This window comes from Paralichthys olivaceus, chromosome 4 (assembly GCF_024713975.1).
Source record: "Paralichthys olivaceus isolate ysfri-2021 chromosome 4, ASM2471397v2, whole genome shotgun sequence".
Lineage (NCBI taxonomy): Eukaryota > Metazoa > Chordata > Actinopteri > Pleuronectiformes > Paralichthyidae > Paralichthys > Paralichthys olivaceus.
The window spans coordinates 16,110,233-16,136,310 of NC_091096.1; the positions used below are offsets into that span (position 1 = coordinate 16,110,233).

The 26,078-nt window shown below is 42.9% G+C and overlaps 1 protein-coding gene across 5 annotated transcripts in view; it reads right to left on the reverse strand.

Annotated features, from left to right (window-relative positions):
• Positions 1-26,078, reverse strand: part of arb2a (ARB2 cotranscriptional regulator A) — a 150,384-nt gene that overhangs the window by 71,367 nt on the left and 52,939 nt on the right. For all 5 annotated transcript variants that reach the window (XM_069523913.1, XM_069523914.1, XM_069523916.1 and 2 more), the window contains exons 7-8: positions 18,940-19,158; positions 5,867-5,986 (exon numbers count right to left, since the gene is read on the reverse strand). In XM_069523913.1, coding sequence (XP_069380014.1) covers positions 5,867-5,986; positions 18,940-19,158 — 339 coding nt within the window. The remainder of the gene's footprint in view (positions 1-5,866; positions 5,987-18,939; positions 19,159-26,078) is intronic.

Genomic DNA, 26,078 nt, shown 5'->3' on the forward strand with positions numbered 1-26,078 from the left:
CCACGTCTTTTCATGGAGTACAAAGGGCCAGGCATTGTCTATCATTACAAGTGGAGCACAGAAACACAGGGAGGGATAATATACACAATATAGACAGTACTAGAAAACAGGAGTATGCATGATATGCATGCATTACCACATGCATGCACAAGTGCGGACACACTCACAGGCACACACACCATCAGTGTGGATGGTGTATGTCCTAAGGGCTGCTGTCCTGCTGTGCTGGCTGGCAGGCACTTTTGTCATGGTGGTCCTTTTGTTTCACATCAAACAAAATGCCACAGCTTTGCATACGGCTCCACTAATTTCTGCTAGTGTGCCCCGGCCATTTATCATTGCCTCTCACCCTCTCCTCCTTTCCTCTCCTCCTGTCCTCCTCTATAATGTTGCTCTGATAGCTGCTCTCCACCAAGCTGTTACAGGCTTCTCCAGGCTAGTGCTGACACACACACGCAAACCCACAAAACATGCACATATGCATATGTGCACATTCACACAAGCAAACACAGACTCATACGAAACGTGTGCACCCATTTGCAGATATAGACGGACATACGCACACATGCACATCAGCACACGGCAGACAGACGTACACACAGGAAACTGCACTGCTCCTGCACCGCTTGCAAGCCCGCCAGCTATGGAGAACCTTGAGATAAAAACAAACCTTCTCTTCATCCCCTCCAGAAGCAATAGACAGGCCGGCACTCAGAGTTACGAAGGCGGGCGAGACGTGCATACAACATGAGACCAGGGGATTTTCACAGCCTGACGTTTTCTCAGCTGGGATGATTTTGTCCACAAATTAAAAAGATTTTTTGCTTGCATGGTGATGAACCCAGGTGAAGGTTGCACTGGTCCTTCACAAGCATTTCAGATACATGTGGATCTAAATGTGGAACATAGTTTGACACAGTTTAAAGAATCAGTCCACTTTTTACGGAAATAAACAAGTTTGCTGTCTGACTTAGATTTAGATACTGTGAGAAGAGCAATATGAATTTAATGTCTGTACATTCAGCAGACAGGTTGGTCTGTGTAGGGTTTTGTCAAGGAAAACACAAATACTGAAAACAGGGTGGAAAGTGGAGACTTCCCACAAAAGGGGAAACTTCCATCAACTTCCAACCAATTTGACTTGTTTATATTTGTATTGTTTACTGGCCAAAGTAGTGAACAATCATTTAGGCTGTTTTTAAAAGTTAGGTCATTTTAAGACACAAACCCAAATGTCATTGTTTTTATCTACAACTAAATGCATTAGAAGAAAAATGAAAACTTCCATCAACTTCCAGCATTTCACCATATAGGACCATGTATAGCAGACATGTGGCATGGGGGCTGATCACTTCTTCTCAAGCAATTTGTCTACAAAGTAAAAGGACAACATTAATTTTGTTGTTGCAGTGCTTGACATATCGAGCTGTATAAAATAGCTTTTATTTTGAAAAATTGTGAATTTGGGTCTGAAGATTGTGTCAATCGCTCCACAGACCTCTGACACAGCCAACATGCAATGTATGAAAATCCTCAAACTTATAAAAAAGCCAGACACGTGAACAGTAATGAAGCAGTGTGGAGTGGAAAGCAGTGTTTGCACACACACTGAACACACCGTGTGTCCCGCTCGCTGTTACCATGCCAGTCATGGAGCAGTGCAAACCACTGCCAGACCCAGAGCCCTGCACAGAGGGCATGGTTGGCACCGCTGCTGCCCTGAGGGTCACCACGTCTGAGAGAGGGAGAATTAGAGGGATGAAGGAAATGGGGGACGTAAAGCCGAGTGGATTTAGGGATGGCGAATTGTGATGAAAGGGCTCAGTTCATATACCTAAAAACTGGCTAAGCAAACCAAACAAATAATTAAAAACTAGTTTAATTTTACAGAGAAATTGCAAAGAGCATTTATGGAAAGTCTGCATGAATTATCTTATTTTTACTTCACCTTGTAAATCTGATTAGACACAAACAATGCACCGCATAAGTTATTATTCTAAATGCATCTTCCTATACCATCAAACATAAATATTTCTCATTTGGTCTAAGGTTACTATATCATGGCCCCGGAAATTCAGGCACTTTTTAAACTCTGAGCAATGTAAAACAAACTTCTCCTCGACTGAGTGTGATTCACTCAGCAGTGTTTCATCTTTCTCATCCTCCACACACCGGTGAAACGCTGAAGTCCACAAGGAGCGAAGAAAACCTCCATATCTGTCTGTCTCACCTCGAGCATCTCTTCCCACATCTGACACTTAACCACAACTTACACACACACACATGAAACCAAGGACGGCAGAGAGAAAACAAGCCATATTCATTATAGATTGAAACAGATGGCGCTATCCAGAAAGTGTGCAGGCAGATACTTTGCAGGCATGCACTGTATGTATATGGCCTGTTTGCAGAGGACACTTAAAATCTGTACTTGTGTGTTTGAAGGGCTGTTGTGGTGGCTGGCTGGTTGTCTGGTTGGCACCCACACATTTGTGTACTGGGAGACAGATGCATTCTTACATAAGACCTTATATAATGCTGCCCCTTGTCCTATCCAATAAGAGAGCTCCTTTTTCACTCTGTGAGCGGGAAGGTTGGTGCAGGTTAGACAACCCTTCCTTAACATAACCACCACCACCACCACCGCCGCTTACACGCTCACCCCCACCTCACCCCCACCTCACTCCTGGATACGAAGAAAGATGAAAAAGACAGGCAGAGGCAGAGATGGAGGCAGGGCCCTAATTCTGTATGTCTCCAAAGCCTCTGTCCCTTCATCTCGCTGGTGCGTTCTTGGGTGAGATTTCGCCCTAGGGTGAAGAACGCATAATGTGAACTAGGAACCTAAACGAGCATGGCCGGCTTATGTGTGTGTTGTGTATATGACAGACGGAGAAAGACAGTCCACAGGCTCACACCTATAAGACTTTGGAGGAAATATACTGGGTTCCCATCTCTCTTTAAAACTCTACAGCTGAGTGAGACAGAGGAGGAGGAGCAGGGAGGAACAGGCTGGCCAAGCATGAAAACAGATGTCAGAGGAGACAACGGACTCTGAGGAAGACACAGAGAGAAGGACAGAAGTGGGGAAACAGTGAACTGAGATGGATGGATGGATCCTGCGATAACTCGAGAATAGGAAAAAGGGCCAAAAAAATAAAGGTGGCGGCGCCTTTCCCTTCCCCCTGCGGCACAAGCCTGTCTTTCTCTCATTCAAAGGCAGTTAGCTACTCTTTGATGTATCTATAATTAGTCTGTACATACTGTGAAGTGTTTTAAAAGAAATCAAATTGCAATGTAACACTTGAGCACTCCAAACAGGGGCTAACATGCTCTGGAGCGAACAGCAGAAATTAATGGCGGGCCTTTTTGATGTGCTTGATCAGAAATGTATTTATTAACTGCAAAGGGGAGCAGTAATTAACCCGCAGACAGCTTGTTTTCTCTGGGTCTTCTCATGTGTCAAACGGTTCATCCCGCAAGGCTCCACTCTCCACTCGCCTGCCCATGCGCACACACCTCCCATCCCCTCCCGCTGGACCACTTTCTCCTCAATTAAGTAGACGGCATGTGCCCGTTAGTGTGTGTACTTTTGTGCGTGTGAGTGCGTGCTCGCTTATGTGTAAGGGGGAGCAAAATAGACCACTAACAAGGAAGAAGAGTATTGTGGCTGCTATGTGTGAGGTGCACGTCTGTAGGTGGAGAGAAGTTTGAGGGCATTTGATAAAACAGCTTTATATGAACAATGCGCCAAAACAAAATACAATATATTGTGCAAATATACAGTGTTTTATAAAAGGTGGGAGGTTGGCAGTTGAGGGTGAGTGTATATATGTTTGTGTTGGTGTCAGGTTGGAGGAGGTGAAGGAGTTTCGACACTGATAGACAACAGAGGCTGGGATGGCCTCTAGGGAAACCAGACACTGGCGTATTCGAACATCCTGTAACTTAAAGTGAACACAAGGAGTCTTTCAAGTCTCTGTTTTGATGTTATTGTCGCCATACTGGATCTGCTATATATGCACATATTGTCTGAGTGTTTTTAAGAGGGCTTTCACATGACAGGGATATCACATAAAAGAGAGCAGTTAGAGCCTTGTTGAAGCCTCTACTCCACACACACACATGCACGCACGCACAAATGCGCACACACACACACACACACACACACACACACACACACACACACACACACACACACACACACACACACACACACACCTTGCCACTGAAGGAAACACAGAGAGACAGAAAGATACAAATAGAGAGAATAGCTACTCTTCGTCACACCGGGAGAAAGCCCAGGAGATTGTGAGGCTGTCACGGACAAAACACTGCATGAATATTTAGCAGCTAAATTAAAATTACAAAATACTAAACAAAAAAAAGAATAGGTGAAAGAGGAAGAGAGAAAATAAAATATTCCTGAAAACACCGGTGGGACAAGAGCCCACCTTTAATCCCCCACTATCCACATCATCATTGTGTTGCCTCCCTCAGAAAAAAGTGTGTGTCCTAAGCAATGCAAAATGTAGGAGAGAATCCTTCAGATCAAGAAACCAGTGGCAATGTAAAGTAAATTATAAGAAGTAGTGGAACTTAAAATAGTGTAATAAGCTTGGCTTTAATCTGGCTGTACATACATATATACAGTATATATATATATATATATATATATATATGTATACACACACACACAGACATACTTATATATAGCCTCCTATGTATATATTTATTTTATAGACTTATCCGCTGAAGTTGTTAAATTACGACACAGAAATATGAGCCCAAAATATGTTTTCTATGGCAAGGTAAATGTGAGTTATTAAATGTAAGATTTACTTAAAATTATTATTATTATTATTATTATTATAAAAAACAACTACCTACGTATATATTTTTTCCCTGTATATTAACTGTTTATACTCTACAACCACATCACATCTCAGTAGTTGAGTCTTTACATCTCACAATTTATTTATGTACTTTATGTGTCAATACAAAGTTTAGGACTAACCTGAGTGGTGTATTGTTTTCATTGCTGTACTGGTACCATATGGATGACATGTCAAACAGTAAGTAATGAGCTAGCAGGGTACAAACAAACTTCGCCACAATCAAACAAGGTTCTTCAATACTACAACGCTTTAATGGAAACTCACAAAAATACTATGGGCTATCTGAACGCTGAAGCTTGCTGAAGCACAACAAGAAACTCTGTAGGCCCATTTAGCTCAAGGGTGCAGTTATAAAGCCAAAAGGCTGGACAAACTTTTATTTCACCCTCCCTTGTGTACCATTAATTCCACTTCCCTCCCACCATCTTTCGACCTATCCTCTGTCGCTCTTAAAGCTGCGAGATCTGCATGCTACACAGCAGATCTGCCTTAACAGTACCACTGTTGTTGTATAAACATCGAGCGTTCTCCTTTCCACCCTCTTTCCCTCGTATTCTTGATGTGAGGATGAGTAGAGGAGGTGGATACTGCCCAAGGATAAGGATGAACCAGATTGTTTACAGAAGCACTTCTCCTTCAAGGAAACCAAATGCTATTTATTTTTAATTGTTCCACCATGTTTCACATGCCCATCTCCCTGAGGTGACTAGTGTTATACTGCTCTGCATTTTTGTATTTACATGTATGTCGTTTTTTCACACTACTAATGTGCATGAATGTGTGCATGTACTGTTTGTACTGTAGCATTGTAAACTTACATTTGAGTCTGCATAAGAGATGGAATATGCAGATTTTACAGAATGAACATGTGTGAGAGTGATTGTGCTGACAGGAGCGCATTGTGTGCATCAGTGTGTCTTTATGTCAGTGGGAGGTAGGAAGGATAAGTGGAAAACTACAACACTCACCAGCTCAACGAAAGACAGCCCTCCGTAGCTGTGGGCCATGATGAAGACATTCTTGGCTGCAGCTTTGGACACAAAGTTGTCCCACACGTATAGCACGTGTTCCTCGGAGGAGCCATTTTCCTGCAAAACACATACACAAAAATGTTAGATCCATGACCGAACAGACTGAAGGAAACATTATGAGCTTGAACTCTGTCAACAAACTCTGACAAGCCCAGCCGTGCAATTAAGAAACATTTAAGGTGACCAGCCAATGAGACTTAAACATCAATAGAGTTGTCAGACTCTAAGAATTTAATGCTGCAGCATCAAAACTAGCACCCCCGGGGCCAGCCAAAAAGAGAGGTATAAAAAGAGAAACCAAAAAAAAGTGGTGGTGGTGGCCTGAGGTGATTTCTATAAAGAGCCACACTTCAGCAGATCAATAAGTCTTGCATATTGCAAATGCCCTAAATGTAAAACTCAATAGCCTGGGAGACGTAACGTTTAAATCTTAATTTGTACCCTGTTGCTGAATCGATGATCCATCTATACACCAGTAGAGGCATAATGAGATGACACTAGGGGAAGGTCAAAAGAAAAAACAATAAAGGGAAGATATACAAATGCATTGAAACAAATAACATACACACACACACGCAGTGTTGCACACATTAACACACAACCACAAATAAGAAAAACTACATGTATCCTCTTCTGCATACATGCACGTGCACGACACATACGCGCAGCTAGAAGACATGTTTAATTAACCAGAGATGTTAGCACTTATCCAGGGCTGGAGAGAACAATAGTAAAAGTACAGGCGAGAAAAGGGCATCTGTTAATGAACTTGTGACATTGATTTTAGACTTTGATTTCCTATCAAACTGTCTGGTTCACAATAGAATTCAACAACACGTTCCCACAAGAAGTTACACTACACATGGCCCCGCTGTGTATCCACTGTATGCACAGCACTGTGTGTAAGGTAGCACCACACTGGATGCAAACAATAAGTACATGTGCACACACACATTTCTCCTAATTAGCATACAGATGCATGTGTGAAAAAAGAAAACCTAGAAAACAAACACATTGACGATAGAGAACGTGACCTCATCTGTTAATTGAGTGTCAAACTCTTCTGTGACGCAAAAATTTAGCGACGTGAGGTAAAGGACAGAGGACGCAACTTAAGAAACAATCGGGTTAGATTCCATAAATGTGTTTGTATTTTGCTAAGTGAGACATTGCGTTATTAAAAAACGATACAGACTTCAACAGTCGCTCTCATGAGGAAAGAAACTGAGAGGAAAAGTTTACAACACATCGAAGAAACAGATCATATGGTCTTTACTTTTAGAAGAAAGTATAAGACAGCCTGTGATTTGATGAGACTTTTTCTGTGTGTACCAGTTTGTGTGCATTGTGTGTGTGTGTGCTTGTGCCGTTTGATGATGTGCTGATGTGTGTTTTTGTTGCAGTGTTTGTCTAGAGGTAAATTAACCTGTCAGACTGTTTGTGTTTACTGCCAGATTAGCATGTGGGGGTTGGAGTGTCAGAACCTACTTCCATTCACAGAGTGTGATGCAAGAGCAGGCAACTCTGCTCTGCCCTGCCCTTCTGCCACCACGGCTGTGCAAATGCTCGTGTCTATGTATGTGTGTGTGTGTGTGTGTGTGTGTGTGTGTGTGTGTGTGTGTTATCAGAGTGGCTGGCTGCTGAAGCAGAGTTGTCTGTCTGAAAGGCTGTGGCATCAAAGTGCTTTGAAGTCTCCCTCCTCTCTCCTCCGCCATGTCACCCTTCATCTGCGAAGCCCATTTCATTAGCTTGCCTGTCTCCCTCCCTCCCTCCATCTTACTCTTCTACCTTTAACTTCTCCTCTGTTGATTCCACCTGTTCTTCTTCCACCTTTCCACCAACACTTTAGTGACGATGGAGACATTAGGCAGGGTTTGCTACCGTACAGGGCGTAGCACCTTTATTCACGTGTGCATGTGTGTATGTGTGTTTATTTCATATGAGAAACTTCTAAAATTGTTTATAGAGGCTAGAATGGCACTCAATGCACCAAGGCACAACAATTTAAATTCAGTCGATTCAATGGACATGTTGAAAAATCTTGCAATGCTTAAGAAATGGATCCAAACCCTGATATGGATCTACATTACATTCTAGTGGGTTCTTTCCTAACACACGCTGCATCCTTCCACCAAGTTCCATGGTAATCTGTTTGGTAGTTTTTGCATCATCCTGCTACTGACAAAGAAACTAAAATGGCACTCAACAGACCTATTACCTTCTCTAAGGCCCAACAGTCCCCTTAAATTCAATACAGCTGCACCAAATCATACAAACTCATAGATATCAGTGTCCTAAATTTATTTTTTGTTCCATTAAAGTATTCATTGCAAAAACAGTGAACATTTTCTGGGTTCTTCCCTGACCCATATCGCATCCTTCCACCAAGTTTCATGGTAATCTGTCTTTTATGTCATCCTGCTAACTAAAGAATAAAACACAGACGCAAACATAACCTCCATGGCTGAGATAACGAATAACAAATGAAAAAATATTATTTTTTAGTCAAAAGAAAAATAAGAGGAGGGCATTTATTGTTATACTATGAATAACATTTCTAATTTTCAAAAACATATTGCATGTTTGATGTCGTCACGCTGGCAAACAAGTTCCTCCCCGTGCTCCTGACTCCATCACCCAACATCACACACAAACACACACACAACAACAACACACTATCTTTGCTTGCACCCTCAGAGGCAGGCGACAGAGTGACTGACTACCTGGCATGGCAGTGTAGTGAATTATCTAAACAGCATTTGCATATTGTAGCAATTATTTCCCGGGGTTAATTAGCTGCAGTGGAACACACTGCCCTGCGAGACCGGCTTCCTGTCACCAGCTCTCACACAGTATCTTAGCTTTTTTTTTTTTTTTTTTTTTCACAGTCCCCCCCCAGTTTGTTTGTGTGTGCTGTGAGTGCATCTGCCAGCACTGTCAGAGTTGCATCCCAACTGCACACCTGTTGCCAACATCCTTCAGCCATGACTGTCAAGGGACACTTGAGGGAGTGCACTGTTTGTGTGTTTTTACATACATAGGGATCCATACTGTCCCCGCAGAGAATATAAAATACAAATCTGCTCCCGAGACAGTCTCGGGACCAGACAGTCTCCAGATGCTGACAGCTAACTATTATCAAAAAGAAATAAAAATGGTGGGAGCGCCAGAGACGAAGGCTGAGAGAGAGGAGATGCACAGATAGACAGAGGGAAAGTGGAAGAGAGAGAGTTCGAGAGAGCCACACACATTATGGTGGGTATACAACTTATCTGTATGTGTCTAGCAGAGGAGAGGTGTCTGACGGGTTCGGCTGTTGAGTTGCAATTTACAGCACGCACGCACACATGCACATACACGCACACATACACACATACACACATACACACACAAACACTTTTAGGACATTACATAGTTTTAAATTCACCCTTATGATAACCCATACTTGTCAAATCCTGACCTTAACATAACCCTCACCTTAAAGGTGCTTGTAAGCTTTGCTACTACATCAGCACTAACAGCATTTAAGTTTAGTTTAGCATCAAACGTCATTCCTGTATTTGCTAAGGACTGGTTCCAGCACTGGAAAGCAAAAGCATTCAGTCACGGTGACCTATGTGTTGCTTCTATTTGCCTCTACTCAAACTCTCCTGGGGTGGTAAGATGGTGCAGTTGTTAGCACTGTCACCTCACAGCAACAAGGTTCTGGGTTTAAACCTGATGGCCTGCTTGAACCTTTCTCTACAGAGTTTGCATGTTCCCCTTTGGCTTCCTCCCACAGGTCAGAAACTTGCAGTTTAGGTTAATTGGAGACACTACATTGTCCCTGGTTGTAAATGTGGGATTGAATGGGTGTTTCTCACTGGCAACCTGTAAAGGGTGTCAGCTGAGATTGACTCTTGTCAACAGTATAGACATTTTTTTATAAAACTGTACCCAGTCAGGCTGGCCCAACTTGTCCCTTTCTGAGAGTGAGTTACTGTAGTGTCAAGCCTGCCCTGAAGAAGAAGCGCTACAAAGAGAGTATAGTGTAATCCCCACCTGCTGCCAGGGAGAAACCACATTTGGCAGCAGAGAAAACTTACAAATAGCCTCTTTAACCAATGACCCCAAAATTATCTTTTTCATAAACAGGTACACGACTTCAGTCCCCATTTGGACAAGCTGATTTACTGGTCTCTAATCTGAAATTAGTCCCCAAAGGTAGCCAATGACACACACACACACACACACACACACACACACACACACACACACACACACACACACACACCTGCATGCATGCAAACCGAACTGCATTTATTGTCAGTCATCACGACCTCTAGTGCAGACAGCTCCCTGTAGTGCAATCTTGTGTAAGTACCTTCATCACACAGCTTGTGCTTAAAGTGATATATGCTCAGTGATTGGACAGCTTAGTCAGTACAGTGAGGATTCTGCCAAACACAGCTTTGAGCGATATACTGTATATATCCACTTTCCATAATACAGAAGGCTACAGTTAGTAAACTAACCAAAAACCCAGCTTTAGGCAGGTTTCTGCTGAACACTGATTATGTGTTAAAACTGATGTCACCATTACACAACCTGCTACGCAAGTATGTGCAGAACTATCTATGCCACTTTCCGTCTGTAAGTGGTTCCAACTGTTGAATGTGTTTTCCTTCCAATTGTCTAGTTTCAAAAAATTTGTTCAATTTAGCTCTTTCCACTACTGCTCACGCTCTGTTCCAATGCCACACGTAATTGCCTGCACCTTTGAACACACACACAAAGAGGCATGCTCCAGGTCTGCATGCACACAGACTGCAACTTGCATGCACACGCACACACAACAGACACACAAACACGCAATGACACACACACTTGTTTCCTCAAAAGTTGTCCTGTCCAATACTTGCCCTGTGTTTATTCATTGTAATGAGAAGCAGAAAGAGGAGAGCGGATGAGAGGAGTGTGCTGCAGCCAGAATAACAGCCCCAACGCCAACACAAACCCAGCGTCTGACCAACACAGGAAACAATGAATCTAACAACATCAACACACTCTGACAAACAACCCCTTCAGACCTCCCTGCTCCTCCCTTCTGCTCCTCCTTCTCAGTTGTCCAAAACACACACAACTTCAGAAAACTTCGGAGGAAGCTGGGACTTCTAGTCTAGGAGACGGTGAGAAGTGTGGACCGGACGGAATCTAGTGGATAAGGGCCATTATACTTTTTACGCTCAGAAGGCTTTCAGCTGGAGCCAGAAGTGTCAGGACAGTGTCACGGGATGCCTAAACAACTTTATTGGATTTGGGCTCTTTTGCCTGGGTGCACTGGTTCCAATCTTCCAAAAATGTCATTAAGTATTTAAAGGTGTTAGTTGACGTAGAGTTAACAATATCACACAACACACAAAATAATATAATAGCAGGGTGCCTTCCTGCAAAGGAAGAGGCAGAAACAAATGACTGAAATTCCACAGGAGCTCTCCTTCAACAACAAGAATACACAGACTCCTTTAAACTCTGTCTGACCGATCTCAATCTCTCAGTCCCCTCCTGCTCTCAGGCCACTGGGTAAACCCACATCCAGCCATTATACACTTTAATATATCCTGGTCAGCACAGGACAGGGTTGTTTTCATTTGGCCTAATGATTAAATATTAAATAAACAATGTTCGTAATTACATGTTAGCAAAGAGATTATGAGAGCGAGTTAGTCTGTTTGTGCGTGCGTGATTGTGCACATGTCTCTGCGCACACAATTAAAAAGTGGACCACGGCGACACCTGTTTGCAATTGCATTCTAATCAATGTCTGGGATGTGAACTCCTTCGCAATTTCTTTTTCCTTTTTTTTTTACTTCCTTCCCTTCTCGTCTTTCTTTTCTGTCTTTTGAGGCAGACAGACGGAGAGCTGGAGTTAGCAAGAAGCTGTCTGCGAGCTGATGGGTCTGCGAGAGTGGGGGGAAAAGGCAGCTATGGAGCAAATTAGCGGCAGAGATGGGAAAATAATGACTGTGGCATTGTGGGTAATTAGCAGGTACGGTGCCTATGGTGAGTTGGGAATATAATGATGTGAGAAAGAGATGGAGAAGAGGGAGAATGAGGTGAAAAACGTGTGTAAGACTAACAGAAGTGGGAGGGGGCGACTGCACAAGTGTGTGAGTGTGAGAGAAATCTATGTGGAGGTGTGTTATTCAAGTGCAGAGTGAGGGGATGTACAGTGTGAGGACAGAGACAGTGAGAGAGAGGGAGAGAGGGGGGAGAAAGAGAGAAAGAAAGCAAGAGAGAGAGAGACAATGGCGTACATGTCATCCCACGTGCAGATTAGCGTGCTCAGACTGTACACAATAAAATAGCGTGACCTTGGTGGGGTCAGTCTGCTCTGACAATATTTGCCGGGGCATTGTTTCAAATCAATAACTCATTAACAAAGTACAAAGGAAGTTGCTGTGGGTTTGTGAGATTCTTTATTAGAAAAGAGCGGCTGCGGGCCAGAAAGGTCATCGCTGTGACATCTCGGCTAGCCTCGCGCTGCCGCCCGGATTGTCAGGTGAAATTACTGCGAGCCCTTAATTGACATAAGGCAAAGGAGAGCAGGCAGGCAGACAAGGCTGTGTTTGTTCCAGTATGACCCTGAGGTGCTGTGTGTGTGTCTGCGTGTAAGTTTGTGTGTGTCTCTATGTCTTTATTCGGGTCAGCCTGTATCCACAGCAGGGTTGTGTGCAGAGATAGAAGAGAGAGAAATAGAGAGAGAGAGGGAGGGAGGGAGAGATAGGGAAGGAGGAAGGGGGCTCAGAAGGAGGGGAGGAGGTGCGAGGGAGGGCAGGATGGATGTGTTTGATGGTTGACCTGACTAGAAGATTGGGAGCAGGGATCTGAGACCAGCTACACTGGTTCTGCCTTGAGCAAACACGCAAACACACAGGTATGCATCCACACACACACACTTAAACACACACACAGATGTACTACACATTAACAGACATTCAGAAATGCTTGCACACACCAGCAAGCACAAAATGTAACTGACTAACGCCCCTTTAAAACTTTGGAAAGTCAAACACACACACTTCTTTACTAAATTCATATTCGTACGCTAAATTAAAACATGTCACACAGCCCGGTGTACTGGTACAGTGGCCTTAAACATGGAAACTAAGCTCATAGAGACAGAAACACATGTGCACTACTCAAATCTGTTTTTTCTCAACCACACTCAACCCCAAATATAAAGATGGCATCTCGCCAATTTGTTCTCTGCAGCATGTAGGTCAGCTGCCCTCTGGCCCTGGTCATTGACCGCTCCTCTGACCAAGTTCAGAGGTTAATCATGTCCCTACCTGTCCTTGGAAATGCTGAGCCTCACCTTTTTGGCACGACCACAGGCCAAAGGTCAAATAAACCCTGTCTGTATAATTGCTTGTGGACCACAGATTGGGGCAAAGGGGTGAAGGTGACAAGGAGCAAAAGCCCAGTCCCATAGAGAAACACTGTAGAGCTGTGTCAAATACAATTACCGGTGTGTGTGCTTGTGTGTCCATGTCTTAATGTTTATAATCAGGTTTTGTTGTGTGTGTGTGTTTGTGTGTGTGCAAGTACATCAGTGAATCCTCAGGATGTTTTGTAGTACAGTTAGAACACGGGGATAGAGGACGTCATCTGCTAAGCACAGACAAGGACAAGGATCTCAGCCTGCCCCTGCGGACATCTGCAGCTGGGAATAATAGGTCCTGGAGAGGCAGGGGCTTAATAATGGATACTCATTCCTTTAGGAAACACACCCTGTACAGTCCACAAGTCAGAGACATGACAAGACCCCCTGTTTCGCTTCTTAGACACCAGGAACTTGGAGGGAACGAATCTCAGAGGAGTCTTGATCTGCATTGAAGACAGAAAAACTAAAAGGATGATATAAGAAATGAGTCTTGTTTTCTGCCCTAGCTCTAACTAGACTAGAGCTAAAACAGTGTGAACATTTTGTGTCATGATTATTATGACCAAAATTATCATCGGTATTATAGTGGTGTTGTTATAACTATGCTAAAAGTGTTCAACTAGCTAGATAATATATTTATTAGAAACAAAAAAAATATAGCATCGTATAACAGCAAATCACTCTATCTGCCATGTTTTTGCATCACATTACAAATGCATGTTTCTTGTGGACGTATGTTTTGGGGACTTGAGACATTTTCAGGCATGAACTTCGGAGCATGTCCTAACAATGAATGTCCGGTCAGATGCGTCCACAGAAAGTCCAGAGATTGTCTTGTCACATTTGCCTTCCTGGAGAATGTCAGGAGCTTATACAGAATTCAGTGTCTGAGAGTTGCTCTGCTAACTAACTGGTTAATGCTGGACAGTATCAACCAAATCATGACATTAATTACGGAAATTAAATTGAAACAGTGCAACTAATTATCTAGAATTCTGCCACAACATCACCACCAGTCATCATTTCAAACCTGTACCAGACTTAAGGGTAAAAATGATTTACCATCAAGGAATTAAACAACGCCTTGAGTGTTAACACTACCACACTGAGGAGTTCCAATATTATTTTCCTCTATTGTGCCAAATGAGTAATTGCAGAGAAAGGCAGCGAGATGTCATTGTGAAAGTATTCAATGTCCTCCACCCTCACTCATATATGCACATCTCATTCATGAAGTTGCACTGAAGCTGAACATAGTGGGAAGAAAAAGAACAAGGCACTGCCTCAATCAGCTACTTGAAAATGCTATTGGAGCGAGGGCCTCTCAGTCTACACCTCTCGTTGCACATTTGAGAAATGTACAATGTTAGATATTAAAAGGAAAAGCATGAAAAAATAAATAAATAAGGGAGAAAAGTATTCCAGTCATTTATAAAAATAAGTGGTGCTTAAAAAAAAAAAAGGCGAAGCTCTGTTTTTTGTCCCCCTTGCTCTTTTTTTCCCCCCTTCTTCTTTCCAGGGCCTGCTGGCCTAATCCCAGCCAGCCAGCCTTGGGTGAACTCTTTGGAAGCTTCTTAAGCCCATGAATGTGCCTTTTGTTCCTGCCATTCCTCCGCTTGGCTGACAGAAAATAGCTAACTGGATTACTGCTAAAATTCAGAGTAAAGTGAACTCCCAAACTTCTATATGGCAAAGTGCTAAGAAAGTAGCCCCCCTCAGCCCCAAAACCCTTCCACTATCCTCATCAGCATCCCTTCGATCAGATGTTCTATCCCTCCATTCCCGCTTCTGTTCTCTCTCCTTCCTCAACCGACATCCCCCCTTAAAATGGCCCAGTGTGCGATCTGGAGCTAGAGGAGAGGGATTAGATAAGGTTGAGAGGTTGCACACTATGAACCCAAGGCTAAAAAGTAAGAATCCTAAAAGCAGTTAAGAGCTTATTAATGTGTGTAAGGAAGCGTATTAATCAACTCAACTCTATCAGGGGACTGGTGCGTGTGTGCGTGTGTGTGTGTGTGTCAAATCTTTGTGGAAAATAAAGTAGTGAAAAAAAGATGTACAATATAATTTTATGAGTCTCAGAGGTATAAATACAGAGCAAGACAGGTGTTAATTCAAGCTCATGGTGTTTTTTTGTCTTGTGTTTGATTTCATTATATCAGGACGAGTGGAGGTTTATATTTCTGTGTGTTTGTTTCTGAATGGCTGTGTGCAGGTGGTCTGGCAGCTCAGCGGGAGTTAGAGTGAGAGGTGTAGTGAATAAAAAGACTTGGGTATGTGTGTGTGTGTGTGTGTGTGTGTGTGCACGCACATCTTGGGTGGGTGCTGTTAAGAAAAAGATGAAAACAGCCCAGCTAAAGAGGTTTGATTTGATCCACCACCCACCCTGACTAGCCGAGGTGAAAGAGAAAGAAAGACACACACACACGCACGCACACACACACACACACACACACACACAGGCAGGCAGACGTCTAAACCTTAGTTCCTTTCTACCTCCTTGACTCTTTTGTCCCCCAGTGAGTGCACCTTTGGATATCTGCATATGTGTTTATGAGCATGCCTGCGTGTGTATGTGTGTGTGTGTGTGTGTGTGTGTGTGTGTGTGTGATGGCTTATTCTGGGTCAGACAGAGACACAACGGTGGAGAATAACGCAGTGCAGGAGGCGGAGTTGATGATCACGACGAGGTCATACAAACCCAGCATCCCTCTGAATTCTGGGTCAAAGGTCAAAATTCAAGGGGCACCAACACAGAGCCAGCCTGCTCACTCATTAATCTTTATCCCGAGTCTCCCAATCCCCGCATCTGATGACAAGTGTATTTGGCCGGAAAATCTAAAACTTTTACATGACCCCTGTTTTTCTGGTTAACGAGGATCATTCTTGTTTTAATCTTCCGGTCGCAAGAAACAAACATAGAAAGCAATTTCATTTATTGTGGTGCTGAATCAATGAGCTATCATATATATATATATATATATATATATATATATATATATATATATGTATATGTATATATATATATATATATGCAGTATTCGCCTCAGTTATGCATCACAAAGAGTTGTGAAAATCCAAGACTGTTAAACTGAGCAGTGTTTAAGATTCAGGTCCATGTTGACATGATTGCATCACACATTTTTTCTGCAGATTTGTCAGCTGCACCTTGATGCTGTGGAATTGCCCATTTTACCACATCCCAGAGGTGTTCTATACATCTGGTGACTGGGGAGACAAGTGAGGAACGTTGTCATGTTCATGGAACCAGTTTGAGTTCTTTTGTGAAACTGTACACTGTCATACAGGAAGCAGCTACTCATAGATTGTCCATTATGACCATAAAAGGATCACATGGTAAGCAGCAATACTAGTTGGGCTGTGGCACAGTTGCATAGAGCAGTTATTTGAGTTATTGTGGCTTCTCTGTGTCCTCCAGCGAATCTAACCTCTCTTGTCATCACAGAGTCTCGACACACACCTGCTCACTGGATGTGTTTTTTTACACCAAAGACTGTTGTGCATGAAAATCTCCGGAGATCAGTAGTTTTAAGAAAACCAAAGTCACTATGATTATTTTTTTATGTATGACGTTAAGCATCTGACCTGCATCAGCAGGATTTTATGCACTGCACTGCCGCCATATCATTGGCTGACTGGATGATTGCATGAATAAGTAGGTGAACAGATGCACCTTATAAATTGCTTGGTGAGTGTATGTATATGGAGACAAAGAGAAATTAATGTGCGATATAGGAATCAGATGTGGATGGCATTTTTGCATTCATATAAACACACTCACTCACTCTCACACACACACACACGCACACTATCTTAGTGAGGACACTCATGGGTATAATACATTCCCTAGCCCCTAGCCCCTAACCCTAATCATCCAAACTAAATGCCTCACCCAACCCTAACCTAAGTCTTAACAATCAAACAGCCAATTGAAAAGTAACCACTCAAAATGTCCTCACTCTCCAAAAATGTCCTCAGTCTGTAGGGTCTATGCTTAAAAGTACAGGAACACACACTCATTAATAGAAGGCATAATCATCATTTAGCAAACTCAAATGCAATAAGCCTTACATTGAATTTTTTTAATTTGCTAATGTAAAAATGTAGGCGTAGATGCAAGTTAGTTTGACAACATCACTGAAGACAACATGATGGACTGTTTACTACAAGGCCTTCCTGTCAGATAGTGTGAAGCGAGTTCATGAGCTGAATGATGGAGAAACAACGTAACATGTAAAGCCAGGGGAGGGCTGAGAGAAAAACCCTGTGTTGACAGCTCACACACCAACTGCTAGTCCCACAGCAGCACTAACTCCTGTCAGACACCAGAGACGGACGTACGCACACGTACACTGACATTACTTTGACTACACTTAATTTCCTGCAGACTTACTCTAACCTTAACCGTAACTAATACTTGCTGAACCCTAACCCTTATCCAAACCTTAAAACGTGTCTTCGCCTTAAAATGTAATGATTTATGTTATGGTGGTTTTCTTTGAGTCCCCTAAAAGTGACCGCGTAAACAGATTTTAAGTCCCCACAATATTATTAAAACCTTGGTCACACACACATGCAGAGTACATGGATTACTGTGATGCTACTGTCATCAACCAAAGTGTGAGACAGTTAATCGATGTGGACACTTTTCTATGACAACCTGCACTAGAAAAAAGTGGAGAGATCATTGTGTTTTTAAAAAAAAGATTTTAAACTATTACTGAATTAAAGCTTTTAAGAAAAAAAATGCTGGACCCTTTTGGAGCAGAAAAATAATTTTGTTGGCCGGGCTGAAAGACACGACGTCTATGAAGAGGACGACATTTGTTTTAATTCCTCACCATATTTGTTTTTGTGCGAAAGGTTGCTTCCTGTGTTTGACCACAAGGTAAACTGGCTGCGATAGGTGCCTCTAGGTGTGAGTGTGTGAGTGCGTGCATGTGGGTGTACGATTAGGTGGTGTAGAGTCAGTGTAGCATGATAAGAATTTTGCAGTGTGTTTGCACAGTGTGCGTTAGTGAGATAATAATCCCAGCGGTCAACAAGAGTGAAGGGCCAGAGCTGCACTGACCAGCCCACCGTCTGAGAGAGAAAAGAGACGGAGAGGGAGAGGAAGAGGGAGAGAGGGAGGAAGCCATGTGGTTAACACTTGCTCACTAAGAGGCGACTGGAGCACGGCCAACCTCTTCACACACAGGCTGACCACACAAGAGCCCCTCTTTCTCCCTCTGCCTCCCATCCTCCCTTCATCCCTTGTTGCCCAACATTTCCTTCTCTCACTTCCTCGGCTATGGCTACATCCCACCCTTCTCCTCCTCCTCCTCCTCCTCCCTGCACCTTCTTCTCTCTTTTGTCTCCTCCAAACTTGCCCAAATTCCTCCCTCCTCTTTTCTCACCTAAGTCTCTTCTCCTACCTCCCTTGACCCTAAACTGTCACTCTGTCCGCCCACCCCGTCATGTCTGTTTTTGATGAACATCCCTCTGTCTCTGCTCGCCTTTTCTGCCTCTTCTCCCTCTTCTCCCTCTCTTCATCCCTTCCTCCCTCCCTCCCGCTCCGACTTACTCGTACGGGGATCCATTCGGTCTCTGTTTCCTTCTGCGGGTTGCGGTACTTCTCGTAAAATTCTCTCTTCTTTTTGCCCTCTTTATCGTCTTTACGTTCCTTCTTTTCGACGGGTTCGTCTGAGTGTTCGGTGGCAGAGGGCAGGGGAGTTGATCTGGCTGGTTTCTCCAACTCCAGGTAGTTCTCGTTGGGGTTGAGCACCATCACACCATAGCCGTCCTAAAACAGGAAAAAAAAAACAAATGTATATGAGCGACATAATGTCCTTTATTTCAGATACTGCACCCACCTTGTTAAGCATTAAATATTTGTTTGATATATTGTTAATTTTTAATAAATATGTATACATATATATAAAAACACACACATCAAATATACGTAGCACACTCTGCATTTGTAAAGAACTTTGTGTCGTGCTTTATAAAAAAGAACATTTTTAAAATAGGTTGAGAAAAAGAGGCATCAAAATGTCAGAGAAGAGACGGGTCGAGGTTTGTGTGTGTGTGAGAGAAGGATTTGTAAAATCTACACATTTTTCTATTTTTCTAATGACTGAAATGCTGTAATTTTTGGTTTCTTTTGAAAAAAAACAGCAAAATGTAAATGTTTGATAGGTGTATTTGTATTGCTCATAATATTTTCATAATATTTTTGTACTTAAAGTAAAAGCCAATATAAACTTGGTAAAACCTACTATGAAAAGTCAATATTACACCTCAGGTTAATCTCTGCTACCTTGAAGCTCAAAAACATGCTCAGTCTGATAGTGGCTCATGGTGTTAAAGAGGAAGGAGGATAACTGTGAGCAAATAAAACCGTAACAACACTTAAAAGACACAGCTTGTGAGATGACTGAGGAGGAGATGCAAATCCAGCCTGAAAGAAAGGGCAGAGACAGAGACGGAGGAGAGAGTGTCACTGCAGGGACAAGCCTGAGAAGTAACTGGGGATTGGAATTCAGCGGCAGTGGTTTCAGTCGGTGAGTAGCATTTAGTGACTCCAAAGGCCAATTGTCACTTAATATCAAACCCGATCGATCCTACCATCACTCAACAGAAGAGTTGGCCGCAACTGCATATGTATCTGTGTGTATGTGAAACTTCCAAAGACAGAATTAAAAATAAAAGTCGATCATTTTTTTTAAAATGCTGAGTTAATTAATAATAATAATAATCTGTGCATTACTTCAAAATGCAAATAATGAACAGAGCATTTATAAAGAGGAAAAATGTGAGAGAGGTTATAATAAGAATGACAGAAGGGAAATGTATTGTGGAGGAAAAAGGAAGTTTTTTGTAGCCTTCTGTGACTTCTTCAACTTTGAAGCCATTTTAATTAACTGCGTTTATTGTCCCAAGCACTCTGAAACTAAAGCAGGAAACGGACGGATTCCTGTTCCACTTTAAGTCAAGCTTTTCCCACACAACCACCCAAACTCATGGGTTTACGCCTGTGCAAGCACACACACACACATATCACGCAGAAGACACACACTAAGGAGAGGTGAAAGATATCAGCGCTGACAAAAAGACCTTTAGGAGACATAAGAGGGAGTTAACTGAGGCAGCATAGCTCAGCTCCTACTGCAAATGGCCATCACTCACGCTGTCCTCTCAAGGCAGCACGTCTCCTCTTCCTTAATAAGTGTTAACACAATGTGCTTGTCTTCCGTTGACGCAGCATGTGTGTGTGCGTGTGTATGTGTGTGTCCCTCCTATGCCCAACGACATCAAACCTGCCATACACCCCTTCCCTTAGCACCTGCCGTGTGTTGACAAGAGCAAAATGACACTTTCACACTTATTAGGTTATAAAATTAGTCAGATTCTCGCTCGCTTCTGAAATTCAGACATGGCTACACTTGCTGGATACATTTGCTTATCTATCATACAGAAATTATTAACCTGAGAGAACAAATTTAAATGCAGAGAAAATTGAACATGAATGCACTGATTATCGTCACATCTAAAGTATGTGAATTAAAAATGAATTGACAATTAAGTCAATTAAAATGTATAGCAATTGTAATTCATATTTGATATTTTATTTACGATTTATGACTTGCATGCCCATGTACTAGTATGTGTCAACAATTTCTCAGCACATTATGTTTTTGCAGACATAGATTTTTATTAGTTTGTGTGTGTCTGTGTGTGTGTCTGTGTGCACATCAGATAAAGTGAAGTTAGAGCTATTGGCTGAGGATCTGTTAAAGAGACGTAATTCAGCCTTTGGACATCACAGAGACATTTGCCTGCAAAAACAGAAGTTCAGACACACAAACGCACAATCAGACAGATGGATTGCCGGATGAGAAAGAAATGGAAGGAGAGATCAGAGGAGGGAGAGGAAGAGTGAAAAACAGAGAGGAGAGATTATAGATAGATTGTAAAATGATAAGACAGATGGATAAAACGTGGAAGGAGCAACAGAGAGACGTAGTCTAACCAGATCCACACCAGCTTTGTGCCACTGCCCACTGGTGGCAGCCTGATAAAACAACTGACAAGACCAGTTCAGCCTGTGGCAACATTGTAAAACAAATAAAAAAGAATTAAAAATATCAATATAATATTCAATTAAAACTGTTAAATAATAAATAAATGTAAAAACATGTACAATTACAGAATGAAAAGTCCACTGCATTGTAAACATTTTCTAAATCAAACAAGAGGAAAGGAAACTTGAAAAGACTCCTCTACTTCACAACCATCACCTCTTTGTGTGCGTTTCTCCTTTCCCCTAATCCAGACTCTCGAGGCCAAAAGTTAACACCGTCCTACGTGTTCTGATGCTAACCCTAAGTGGCCTACAACCATGTTTCGTCGTCAGTGTTCTTACCCTCACCATCGCTGGTCAATAACCCTTCCCGGCCTGAAACATACTAATGCTAACCTCAAGGGCCCGGCTCCTGGCCTTTAGTGTCCTCGTGCTAACCTTGAGTGGCCTGTAGCCCATGGCCTTTCCTTCAGAGAGGCCAACACACCTAACCAAGCTAACAGTGCTAACCCTTTCAGCTGTCCAGTCACCCAGAAGGACATTGGGGTATTTAGTCTGGAGGAACAGGGCCGTTGACTTCGCCTCTACGTCGGAAGCAATCATTTACTCCAACGCTGAGAGGTCTGTGTTGGTGTCGTGACAACACAGTCACTTCCTCCTCTTATTCTTCACTCCATCAACCAAACATACAACAATGAGGCTGGTGACGGTCGACCGGGCACAACAGAGAGACTTGGAAAATGTCTCTTCACATTTTTATAAACAATTTAACTATAGATGGAATCATTTTCTTTTCTATTTTTTCTTATCAAATATTTAAGTTATTATAACTGTGACTACTGTGCTTTGGACAGATCCCTATACACACAATGACAAATGATATAGACAAAAACCCAACAGCACAATGCTATTGCTTTCCCAGAACCAACTTCTCCCACAGAGCTCATCTGTGACAGCTAAATCTCTCAGCCATACACCCTCAAAGTTCGGTCATTTGGTCTTTGTGTTTCTGGCAAACTTTTAAGTCTCTCCCACACACACAGAGACTGGATACACCTGCTAAATCTGATCTTTGTGTTGTGATGTGCTGTCAGTGTGAATCTTACAAAAATGCACGTAGCAAACCTTGGGTCACGCTGCTTTTTATACTGCTAAATCTCTCTCACACACATCGCTAACACCAGGTCACTTTGCCTTTGTCCTATACACACACACACACTGTGTCTGGAATAAAAGCAGACACACATGCTCCTCTGGTGTTGGGCCCGTCTTGTCTTCCCGCTGCAGTATGCAGGCTAAGTCTCTTCCCATGCCCTGTGGGTGCCCCTGTGCCACCACCACACTGAGTCCCTGCCCTGGGGCCAGCGGTCAAGAGGGTCGCCCCGACCCCTATGAGGGGGGGCACCCCGACCCCCGTCACCCCGCTATGGACGCTCCTTAGCGCTCCTTTGACGGCCTGTCCTGCACCAGATAGCACAACAAAGGCTGCCGCTGCTACGGAGACCAGGGCTTGTCTCATCATCGTGATCAAACCCTTCCTCTGACATTCAGGTTTGTGAAGCCAAAATACCCCTCAGTGTCTGCATGGGAAAAAATTATAAAAAAGGAAAACGTAATCTGTAATTTAAATATTATGCATTGATGTTTATTATTATAAAACCAGACCAAACTGTGGTGTCTTAACAATAATGTCAATACTCTTTGATGACACTGATGTGCCCTCTTTATGGTCAAATTAGACACCATTTGTCCAGTAGAACTTTGATGGTAATAGATCATTATTTTCTCTTCTGGCATAATTTAAAAAGAAAGTGGACAGTGTGTGTTTGTGTGTGTGTCTTTATGTGAGTGGCTGCACAAGTGCAAGGGAGAGTAAATAAGACGTCCCTTTAAGACAGCAGCGCCTCTATTTTTCTAGTGGTGTTGTAATGAAATGAAATGTGTCTAATGTGCGGGAGCAGGGAGAGAGGCAGCCAGAGTGAGAGGGTGTTTCATCTGTGCGTGTGGAGCTCAGCGAAGCTTTGATGTGAGAGCTCTCATGTAGTGAGCAGGGCTTTGGGCACAGGGAAAAGGACAGCACTTGACAGGTACAAAGCATGGCTGATAGCGGTCACGGGTGCATGCAGTGAGGAAAGTGGATGGTATGGTCGCATGAATTTGAGGTTGTATGTGTAGCCGTTTTCTGAATAGGAGCATATAAAAGCCCTCCTCCACATTACACTTGTACCTTAATGCATTTTCTATCCGTGCACATGCATCTTACATCATCAAGAGTCTATAGGTGTCCTCTGAAATTGGCTCATGGGCAAATTCGTTTTCTGTCGGGGGGCAGCTGCGATAGGGGCAAGCAGAGGCACCTTTTCTCCAAAGCCGTCGCTCCACTTCCTAGTTTCGGCGATATGCGGCTCGCGATTCGCTACTCAGGCTTGAGTGACAAGGAGGAAAGGGTCACCCAGCATAGCATACCCAATGAGAGGAGGAGGAAGGGAGGGATGTCTGCAGGCTACAGTTGGGTTTGAGATTTGAATGAAGCTCAATGGCCAAACCAAGAAAAAAGGCCGAGATGGAAAAATAAGCGTCACACTTTGCTCACATTTAAGTAGCTAAGTGTCTGTTTACAGGAAGACGGACACAACAATAAAGAGGTATGACGGAGTGAGAGGGAAGGTAAATACTGTAATAACAAGTTCACACTCACTCTCCCTCTCCCTCTCTGTCAGGGCCACCCTGCTCTGTGTGACCTTGTCTGTCTCAGTCGCTACGTGAGCCTTTTTTTTTTTTTTTTTTTTTTGCATGCAGGGCCCCTTTATCCATCCGATCCCCCTCTCTTCTCTCTCTCCCTCTTTTTTTTCTCCCTCCCCACTCCCTTTCTCCCCGAGGCTGACATACCACACAGATCGCACAGTACTGTCAGATTAAGTCACGGTGCCCCCTTTCTCATTTTAACACAGCACCAGTCTGAGACCCCCCCATACCCACCGAGCACGCAGCTATGATTCTGTGGGAGCAGAAGGGATGGAAGAGTACTTACTGTACCACAGAGGCTATGAAAAGACATATGTGGATCTTCGGGGTGATTTGAGAGGGGATGACACGGGACTGTCATCACCCTGTCAGCACAAAATCAATCATCCTCTTGATAACTGCTGATACCCGAGAGGCCAGATGAGTATTTGGAAGATCTAACTGTTAGTAAGCTTACTTTGCTTTTGAAAAAAGGCAGCAAAATAAACAAGTTGGTAAGGAAAACTAACAAGGCTAATATTTCACCTTTGTGATTAAATTAAATGGCATACGTTGCAATGCATACACAACATTTATGCACTCAACCTGCACTATTTGGAACCTTAAATCCCTGCATGTTAAAGCCATTAATCGAGCAGCCAACACAAATGTTTACACAGGAAAACTGAGACAAACTGGAGCTTCATCTCCCCACCTGCCCTCTGAGTTAATTTTGAACAAATCACCCACTGCAAGAGTGCACATTTAATTAACTTTCTTTAAATCCAACTTTTCACTCCAAGTTCAAAGACTGTATTCTGCACTCGCTTCCACTAATGTAGTCGTACACTAATTTGGTCAAAGTAAATAAGACTGTGGTAATGATTATCTTTTTTCTTGATCTTAATGAGCACAAATAGTTTGGGTCAGAAAAAGAAGCTAACCTTTCGCAGCCTAGTCAAATAGTGGTGTGTAATAGGCAACAGAGTTTTTAACCTTGGCACGGATGTTTGGGCTCATTTGGATATTGTTTATATGTGCAGCTGAATATTTATAAATGAGTTCAAAGTGGAGCAGTTGGGTGGAGGAAGTAAAGAGAATAGCACAGCTTCTGATCCCTGATGCCTCAGCTTCTTTTCATGCTCGCATTTACATTTCTTTCTCTCTGTTTAACTTTCTATTTCTCTCTCTTCCTGTCTCGCTCCACCCGACCTGTCTATTTTCAGCACCTTAGTCAAAAGGAGAGACATGAAGACAACCGCACAAACACTGTTGAGTAACCCACTCATTGCGGTGCCAAAGTCAGTTTACGTGGCAATTATTTACCACGCTCAATGTCTGGGAATCTTCGAGTTTGTTCAGCCACTATTTGTGCTCTGCTGGTTGATCAAGCATCTGAGTGTCTGGACACACACACACACACACACACACACACACACACACACACACACACACACACACGTGACACTGGAGCACACAGAAGTCGGGAGGCCTGCTTCATCTGCTCGCAGCACGACACACACAGAGGGAGGTGTGGGGCCGGGGGTTGTTAGATTGGGGGTGGATGTAGCATTAATCACCGTCCAGGTGGAAATTGTCAGAGCTATCGATTGTGCAAGTAAATGTTACACAAGTCATTTATCAATTTTTTTCCCTCTGTACAGACTTGTGTGTCATTTGCAAAGACACAACTGTGAATGTAAACTCAATGACACTTTAGATTTTAGAGCTGACTGACCAGATGTGTGGTCGGCTCCGAGGCCACTTAGCAGATTGTTTCTGAATGTTTCATTGTATTCTATTTTACCACTAGTAAAAAAAAATAAATAAATCAGAAAATGTAATGAGTCATGTACTGCTTTGGCAGATTATCAAATCTGTTGCATAACAAATTAACAATATTTCCAGTGTAGTTT